Source organism: Sinocyclocheilus rhinocerous, unplaced genomic scaffold, assembly GCF_001515625.1.
Source record: "Sinocyclocheilus rhinocerous isolate Xijiao unplaced genomic scaffold, SAMN03320098_v1.1 scaffold1406, whole genome shotgun sequence".
Lineage (NCBI taxonomy): Eukaryota > Metazoa > Chordata > Actinopteri > Cypriniformes > Cyprinidae > Sinocyclocheilus > Sinocyclocheilus rhinocerous.
Genome location: NW_015647095.1, coordinates 1,067,927 through 1,076,306, shown reverse-complemented (window position 1 = coordinate 1,076,306; position 8,380 = coordinate 1,067,927). Strand labels below are relative to the sequence as shown.

The following is an 8,380-nucleotide window of genomic DNA, read 5'->3' as shown; positions in this document are numbered from 1 at the left end:
TAGATAGATTTAATCTTTTTTATTTGTCATTTTGTGTTTCAAGAATAAGGTCCAAGGTTAAGAATTATGCTATTAGTTACTTAAAATAGTGAAAGACGACTTCCCTTACTGATCACCTCTCTTGCGCATTTGCCCCCCCTCGAACTCGAAGACATCTCTAATTTGACAGTTTACCATCTGATCTCACTCAGTGACTCTAGGCTACGTAGGACGGGACGAAACCATGCAGTGAATGGGGGGAGATCATTTCGCTGGAAATGCAGAAATAAGCCGTAATTTTGTTTTATTTGTAACTATTTGGTAGATACATTTATAATTTCTATTATATTACTACTACTACTGTTACTACTAATAAAACAGATCTCTGGGGGATCAAAAGTGCGTGGGCCCTTAGAATCGTCCTAGCCCCCCCCCAGCGGCGCCTCTGATGATGATGATTTGTTGCTTACAATTCCTTCTAAAAGAGACATTACAACCCAGTATAGTATAACTTGTTTCAAAGTTTATTGCACAATAAGGGACATTTAAGTAATTGAACAAGGTGTTGAATTCCAGTTATTGAATGAATAAAGTGTGCATATTTAGCTGTAACATACATAAACAAACAAAAAAAAACTGTAAATCTTACCAAGATTATAAAAATAAACAAACAAAAAAAAACTAAACCAGTAACAAAATGCTTTTTAAGTGTTCAAAAAGAGGCACAGTCCTTAATTAGTCATATTCTGGTGAAATAATGATTCTGGCTTGCAGAAATACAGAAGCACATTACAGATTGCTAAATGTCTGTAAATGTGGTTCTTGTATTACATGTAAACATGATTAGTAGGCAATGGTGGCACAACTATTGACAACATAGTTTCCAGTGAGTAAACTGCTGTTGACTTGAGTTCTGTTTGTTCGTGGTCTTATGGCGCCCTCTAGTGGCAATATACATCATGCTCCTAGACACTCTGGCTCAGTCTGCAAGCCTCTCACTGAATGTAATTGATTAGTCAGGCTTTGAGGCAGAAGTTGAAACTCATGGTTCTTCTTCTTGCCTCATATTCCTCTGACTTAGAAGTGTAAACAACTTTGTTTACATCAATACACCTTTTCTCACAGCAAGCGCCACAGCAGGACCTCAAACAACCCGTTTGAAAACTTGCTTGCAGACTTGATCTTCACAGTGCAACTCCTATAATGGGGTTGAGAGGTATGAGTATTAGTGTATTACATTAACGTGTATTACAGATTTTTATAGTGTAAGATGCTTAATTTCACACTTACCAAATGGAGTTTGTCGTCCTCTATCCAGTGTGCCCAACCTCTGTTCTTCTTCTCGCCCTTTTGAATGCACACCAACTTGTTCCCCTCCCATGTCACCAGAGACTACACCAATAGATTTAGGTTTAATTTCAAACAGTGCATTAAGTGCATTCTCCAGATCATCTTTTCAGCAAATATTTGTATTCAAACAGTCTAAAGGGCTGTCAGTGTTCTTGAGTAGTAAGACTGTCAGTTCTCTACTATGAAATATGTTCTATTGAATGTCATGAAAATAAATAAATAAACAATGTAACATTTCATTTTACCATGTCCTTGTTACATGTTACATGTACTACTTACTATAGTAATAACAGTAAATTATGTGTTGCAATAGAATGATAAAACTCTACCTTGCAGTGTCTGTCATCCAGCGCCTTGGTGAACTCTTCGAACTCCTCATTGACTCTGAAGGAGAAAGTGTAGTTTCTGAAGGTGCTGAGAGTCTTGACGACATATTGATCCCCCACCTGCTCGATCACTTTACGATGTTTTAGCTTCAGGGCGATCTTGCGGGTGTACAGACTGATCCCTGTGAGAAGAGAGTTTAGGATCTATTATTGCTGACATACATTAAAAAATTGAATAATATAATAAATATAATAAAACATGCAATTTTTCAGTTTTAGCAACAGAATTATGAGCAATTATTAATTTCACAGGAAAAAGACTGCACTCTTACCTAAAGCAATCATGTATCCCTCAAAGTTGACATTGCTCACCATGTCCCAAGTACCACAGAGGCTTACAGGCATTTTGTTAACCGTCTGCAAATTATTCCAGTAGAAAACAAGGTGCAAGGTATGACAGACAGAAGGATTCCCAGCACTTATGTGTTGATTGCTGAGTGGGCGGTGCTTAGTAGTCTACGTATTCTAATTTGCACGTCGTCAACTCTTTAAAGGTCATACCTTACGTAAAGTAAAACGTGTCTGGCAAGTGTTTGTGTGGAAATAGTTTGGCAAAACACACCCGTAAACACAAAAGCACCTGTTCAGACGCTAAGTAAGTCATAACGCTTGATAAAATAAGCGGTATATTACAAAATCCTATCAGATATTCACACTCATTTTACTTCGTTTGCATGCCTTCCATTTGTCTGTTCTTCCTTGTAACTTGAACAAAGGTTCCTTAGCAGCAAAAAAAAAAAAAAAAGTTCCATTACTGTCAAGTGATCCCACATACGACATCATCATCATCATCATCATCACATGAGCGCCACAAAGAAAAACAATCACGCACGTGAAATTACTGTGAATTTCTTAAAAGATGACAAGTATAAAGACCGAAACTTACTATTTTGAGCATGCGAGGATGAATTAGTGTTAACTACAATTGAATTAAGTGGCATTATATGGATAAAATAAAATGAATAAAAATAATTATAATGCTTAAAATGTAGGCTATCGTGGATCATCTGTTTAAGCTTAAGACATATTTTGTAAATCACATGACTGATTAATCAAATCGGATCACAATAAACAAAACTACAAGGTGTCAAATGTGACTTGGAAGTGCATATTAGGCTACACCTGCTCTGATGTTTTTATTATATGCAAATGTCATCAACCAAAGTGACACAATCAGTAAAAGACCCATTAATTTGATCAATGAATGCAAAATAAATCTTTCATTCGTATGAGTTTTGTGAGTCAGGGAAACTCAGGTAATGTCCTTTTCATGTTTAGTATTTCTAAATTTTACCAGGTCACGAGGACATGCCTGAGGGAGAATATAGATGACAATGGATATGTTTAAGTGTGACCTTCACAGGAAACTGTTTCACTATATGCAAGGCAGAAAGGAAGTTTCTGTGGTAATCATGTTATTCCTGGGAATTCCCACTTTTATTTAGTCTATGTGTGCTAAAACAAAAGGCCTCATATATTAGCACTGATCTAACAGGTCTTCAGATTAAGATCATGTTTTGTAACTATGGAAAAGCTTGTAAGAGCTTCACTGTCAAACTGCTGTTCTCCACATGCCAAGATGTCAGCACTAAAACACAAAGATAAAAAATATCTGATGTTTAAATGCTCAGAGCAAATGTTCTCACTTGTCAAATAAATGTCACTGAGCAAATGTGGCATATCATACCTTCACAATGACCCTTAACCTGTTATATAAGCATTTTGTTTTAAAGATTACAGATATGTAATATAATAAAAAAAGAGAGGTTACACTTTACTTTAAAGGACATTTAAGTACTGAGTAATATTAATTAAATTCATGTACTTACTATATGTTTAGGGTTACTTGCATGTAATTATGCATAATTTATTGTTATTATAATCAGTTATTATAATCGTAAGTACATGAAACGTGTAACAAGGACACCTTAAAATAAAGTGTTACCAAAAGAGAAAAGGATGATTGTAACCAGATTTTTCATTTATTAGCACCCAAATGGAAGAACATTTATTGGAGGCAAACAGTGAGCTTAAAACTCAAAAATAATTGATAAAAATTCCTCTTCTAAAAGTGATTTTCTATGTTTGGCAGTGAACTACAATAAAAGTAATTATATGAATGTATCAACCTTTATTAAAATCGAATCAAATAATATTTTACAAAATGTATCCTATATTATTCATGATACACTGCAAAGCAATCACTCACAACCAAATGAGTTCACGGAAGCAAAATGAACTATGAATCAAGTGTCAGTCAAGTTCTGTGGGTAACAGATCAGCCCTCCACCAAAGACCACAAACAGAACAAGAAACTAGCTCAAAAGCAGCAGAACATCAGTCTAGTTAGTGCTGGTGTATCTCTGAAAAGGGGCAAGGATAGCATCAGCATTCATCTGCTCGCTCTCAGCGCTATACAGACTGTGTTCCTGAATGTAGCGCACCACAGGGTCAGGCAGCAGGTAGCGGACACTCTGTCCTCTGCGTAGGGCACGGCGCACATGGGTGGCTGAGATCTCATTGGTCACCCATTCCCGAACCATACAGATGTTCTTACGGTGTTTGTATAGCACATCAGACTGATTGATAAACTTCTCAGGGTCACTGCCACATCTGGTGATGCACGCCACACCGTAGCGGCCCACTATCTCCTCAATGTCCTCTGGCTTCCAAAGGTTGGGGACACCAAATGACTCCAGCACATCAGCACCACACAGGAGGTTCAGGTGAGGGGTGTCTAAAATATAGATTTATGACAATGATACACATCATATTAGTGATACTGACTGCTTTAATCATTGATCTTTTTATGAAAGTCATGAGTCTTGACTTAAAAAATGTGCTCCTTTTCAAAGCCATTTGGGCAAGCCAACACTATATGTTAATTACAGTATGGCTACGCTGTTCTACTGCAACTAAATGTTATTAAATCATGAAGACAGAGTACGTAGAACATAATAGAGTGGCGTAGCAAAAGAAATTATATTTTAGCTTTTTTTTTTTTTAAATAATAAGTTGCACTACCGTTTAAAAGTTTGAAGTCATTACGATTTTATACTTAAATTATTATTCGAAATGAATACTTAATCAGCAAGAATACACTGAATCAAAAGTGACAGTAAAAACATTTATAATATTACAAAAGATTTTTATTTCAACTGAATTCTATCCTTTTGAACTTTATATTCATCAAAGAATCCTAAAAAAAATGTTTTCCACACACATTTTACAGCACAACTGTTTTCAACATTGATATTAAGAAATATTTCTTGCACATCAAATCAGCATATTAGAATGATTTCTGAAGGATCAAGAGACACTGAGGCATCAAAGAAATGAATTACTGTTAGGACCAGTTACTGCTGTAAAAATCAGTGCTTACTGCAAAATCCAGTAGGAAACACTGGTATGTTCTCAAAAAGCATTTCTCCTTTTTCTCTTCATTAGTTGCTTCAATTCTCACTTATTACACCTATACATTTGCTTCAAAGTGTTCCACTTGCAGAGGAATGCTGTTAGACAGTGCTGAGAGATGCAGATTGTGCTGAACTGTGTAAACATAAATATAACTCGCTGTACATTGTTTCTCTGCTGTCCTGAGGGCACAACAGCCGTTAATTTCATTGCCTGTTGTAAGGTATTGTGACAGAGTGGCATTCTAAGGTAAACACCCTTTTAACCGCCCTGAGCAGTAGGAACATTTATCCTATGAAGGATTATTTTATCATACCTTCTTTTGTGTTAATATAAGAAGAGCTCTGACAGATGATTGTATTTTGCTCCAGCTTTCTCCTCTTCCCACACCTCACTGTATCCACATCATCATAGTTGTTCTCGCTGGAAATAAGTTCTGCATGGTGCCTAGTAAAGATCAGAATGATCTGATTAAATGTCAATTTGGCATAAAACTTGACGTAGTAGCACATCAAATATGACGTCCAACCACACAAGATCTGATGTGACATGGAACTCGTGCAAAAATAGAAAACACCACAATACTTGCAAAACAAAATGGGTGTGTCAGATTTATCTTTCACTTTACCCAAAATGAAATGTTCACTGAAATCACGTGATCTTAAGATGTTCCCACCGAACTACTTTGGCTGTCTCCACCCACTCCGGCTGCTGGCTCTCCCAGTCATCCACTGTGATCCAATCAGAGTTCTGCGTGGCTAGTCTAGCCATCTCTAACCGATGGCAGGCTTCAATCAGACCTTTCTTTTTGTAGCTATCTCCAACTGGAGAGATTATGCCTTTCACCACTCTGTATCTTCCTAAGTCCACAAAAAAGTTATGCATGTTAAATATGCATATTTGATGAGTGATAACACAATAAGGCATAGTTCACTCCAAAAATAACATTTTGTCGTCATCACTAAATCAACTTGTATGAATTTCTTTCTTCTGCTGAACACAAAAGAAGATATTGCAAAGAATGTTGGTAACCAAACAGTTGCTGGTAGCCATTGACATCAATAGAATTGTTTTCTATACTATGGAGGTCAACTGTTTGGTTGTCCTTTTGTGTTCAATAGAAGAAATACTCATACAGGTTTGGAACAACTTGTGGGGTGAGTAAATGACGACAACATTTTCATTTTTGGGTGAACTAGGCTGATACCTTTAACACATTATTAATTTAAAACATACCAGTGTCTTCAAGGTGATCCCGAGCCAGTTCGAACATACGCAGGTGCATGTTTGTGATGGGGTTGAAGGACCCACATGCCAGCAGCACCACTTTGGTTTTCTCTCGTGAAGACATTGATCATATAAAAAACGCTGTCTGCAGAAAAAAGTCATCTAGATAAAAATATATAGACAACATATTTTATATATAACACACATATACAAATTATTAATAATAATAAAGCTTTGCTTCTGGGGGTATTGTTGTTGTAATTAAATATAAACTTATATATAAATTAAATGGATATCACAACTAAAAATCTCGTTTCATGTCTCAAAAGTGTAGGTAGTAAGATTTAGCATTACTACTAGTTCATGAGGAAACAGTGTAATAAATAACTATTCTTAAAGATTCAAACGTGTTTCGGAATGATATTCTATACAATAAAACGCCATTTCACAAATATTCGCAATAATATGTCATGAAAGCAGGACTAAACGTGTTTATTTCTTACCAATTCAACAAACTTGTCTCGTGCTTCCTATTTGTCTGACTGCAGTGTGTTTCAGTAAAACTTCACCGACTTTATTAAACCAACAGATGCAGCGAAATATTGCTCTATAGTAAACAAACAGCAAGACCGACAAAATGTGAAGTTCTTAAAATATTCGTATTTTTTACCTTGTTGTGATACCAGTGCTGTGGAACAAATGCTGAATGCGCAATTCATACGTGTTCAGAGTGTGTTCATGATAATCAACTCTGCGCAGAGTCTACGCAGAAAAGCCATTGGATTTCTATTGAAGATAAATAGTGCTAGCAAACCACACCTTAGCAACTGGATTTAGGAACTTAAATCTTTTTGTAATTTTGTCTTTATCAGTTGGACGTTTTTGGAAGTAAAAGTACGGGTGAGAGTTACTACTTGATTCACGTAAAACCACGTCGTTTAGGACTCTACAGTTCGTACATTTGTTTGTTTTTATATATTTTAGAGCAAGCTAAGCTAACTGCGCAGTGAGAGAGAATAAAGCAGGGTGACAAAAGAATGTGATTTATTTCATGTATTCATGGATGTGATACCAGATCTGTCATGGTTAACCAAGATTAAATAACAGTAATTACCTTGATACAGCCAACGATGCATACTAATTCTGATCAGTTCAGTTCAAATACCTGTGTGGATATCGCATCACATCAGCTGTGACATTCACATATGTAGCAACAGTAGGAAATGTCATGTTTTGTATGAAAAGATGTGATTTGTGTCTGTTATTTATTTCAAAAGATAAAGAATGGCTTCTAGAGGGACATCAGAAACCAGCAAACTGAGACAAAACATGGAAGAACAGCTGGACCGGTTAATGCAACAGCTTCAGGATTTAGAGGAGTGCAGGTAATGGCATCCCACCAGTTCTCTGTAACACACATTCAGTTACATGCACAAATTTGATTATTTATTCTATTGCAGAGAAGAACTTGAAGAGGAGGAATATGAAGAAACCAAAAAAGAGACACTAGAACAGTTGAGCGAGTTCAATGAGTCATTAAAGAAGTTGATGTCTGGGAATATGACACTAGTTGATGAACTGGGGGGAATGCAACTGGTAAGAAATTTAATTTAATTTTATTAAAGTTCATATGTGACCCTTGACCACAAAACCAGTCATAAGGGTCAATATTTTTTAAATTCAGATTTGTACATCATCTGAAAGCTGAATAAATAAGCTTTCCATTGATGTATGGTTTGTTAGGATAGGACAATATTTGGCCGAGATGCAACTATTTGAAAATCTGGAATCTGAGGGTGCAAAAAAATCTAAATATTGAGAAAATCGTCTTTAAAGTTGTCCAGATGAATTTCTTAGCAATGCATGTTACTAATCAAAAATTAAGTTTTGATATATTTACAGTAGGAAATTTACAAAATACCTTCATGGAACATGATCTTTACTTAATATACTAATGATTTTTGGCATAAAAGAAAAATCAATAATTTTGACCCATACAATGTATTTTTGGCTATTGCTACAAA

The 8,380-nt window shown here is 35.8% G+C and overlaps 3 protein-coding genes across 7 annotated transcripts in view; 1 reads left to right on the top strand and 2 right to left on the bottom strand.

Annotated features, from left to right (window-relative positions):
- Positions 1-695: 695 nt before the first annotated feature.
- On the bottom strand, positions 696-2,093 carry rbp7a (retinol binding protein 7a, cellular). The gene is made up of 4 exons (XM_016513181.1): positions 1,988-2,093; positions 1,659-1,837; positions 1,270-1,371; positions 696-1,177 (listed from the first exon to the last, which is right to left on the bottom strand). The coding sequence occupies exons 1-4, from the start codon at positions 2,058-2,060 to the stop codon at positions 1,124-1,126; spliced, it is 408 nt and encodes a 135-aa protein (XP_016368667.1). The 5' UTR covers positions 2,061-2,093; the 3' UTR covers positions 696-1,123.
- Positions 2,094-3,780: 1,687 nt separating this feature from the next.
- nmnat1 (nicotinamide nucleotide adenylyltransferase 1) lies at positions 3,781-7,104 on the bottom strand. Of its 4 annotated transcripts, none has more exons than XM_016513174.1 (5): positions 7,027-7,104; positions 6,366-6,501; positions 5,806-5,989; positions 5,446-5,576; positions 3,781-4,452 (listed from the first exon to the last, which is right to left on the bottom strand). In XM_016513174.1, the coding sequence occupies exons 2-5, from the start codon at positions 6,478-6,480 to the stop codon at positions 4,058-4,060; spliced, it is 825 nt and encodes a 274-aa protein (XP_016368660.1). In that variant the 5' UTR covers positions 6,481-6,501; positions 7,027-7,104; the 3' UTR covers positions 3,781-4,057. The 4 variants fall into 4 exon arrangements, with proteins under 4 accessions (XP_016368660.1, XP_016368662.1, XP_016368658.1 ...); XM_016513176.1 differs by having other exon boundaries at positions 6,366-6,518; positions 7,027-7,097; XM_016513172.1 differs by lacking the exon at positions 7,027-7,104 and adding an exon at positions 6,860-6,943 and having other exon boundaries at positions 6,366-6,518.
- A 68-nt stretch (positions 7,105-7,172) lies between these two features.
- The window catches only part of lzic (leucine zipper and CTNNBIP1 domain containing), a 4,111-nt gene continuing 2,903 nt past the window's right edge, over positions 7,173-8,380 (top strand). For both annotated transcript variants that reach the window (XM_016513178.1, XM_016513177.1), the window contains exons 1-3: positions 7,173-7,256; positions 7,634-7,741; positions 7,817-7,952. In XM_016513178.1, coding sequence (XP_016368664.1) covers positions 7,641-7,741; positions 7,817-7,952 — 237 coding nt within the window. In that variant the 5' untranslated portion in view covers positions 7,173-7,256; positions 7,634-7,640. The remainder of the gene's footprint in view (positions 7,257-7,633; positions 7,742-7,816; positions 7,953-8,380) is intronic.

Excerpts from the sequence above, each read along its gene's own strand:
- rbp7a (XM_016513181.1), bottom strand. The coding sequence starts at position 2,060 with ATGCCTGTAAGCCTCTGTGGTACTTGGGACATGGTGAGCAATGTCAAC. Across the intron at positions 1,372-1,658 it reads TGGATGACAGACACTGCAAG|TCTCTGGTGACATGGGAGGG; the intron begins GTAGAGTTTTAT and ends CTATTGGTGTAG. Across the intron at positions 1,178-1,269 it reads AGGACGACAAACTCCATTTG|GAGTTGCACTGTGAAGATCA; the intron begins GTAAGTGTGAAA and ends ACCCCATTATAG.
- nmnat1 (XM_016513174.1), bottom strand. The coding sequence starts at position 6,480 with ATGTCTTCACGAGAGAAAACCAAAGTGGTGCTGCTGGCATGTGGGTCC. Across the intron at positions 5,990-6,365 it reads GGATCACCTTGAAGACACTG|GAAGATACAGAGTGGTGAAA; the intron begins GTATGTTTTAAA and ends TTGTGGACTTAG. Across the intron at positions 4,453-5,445 it reads TTATATTAACACAAAAGAAG|ACACCCCTCACCTGAACCTC; the intron begins GTATGATAAAAT and ends TCTATATTTTAG.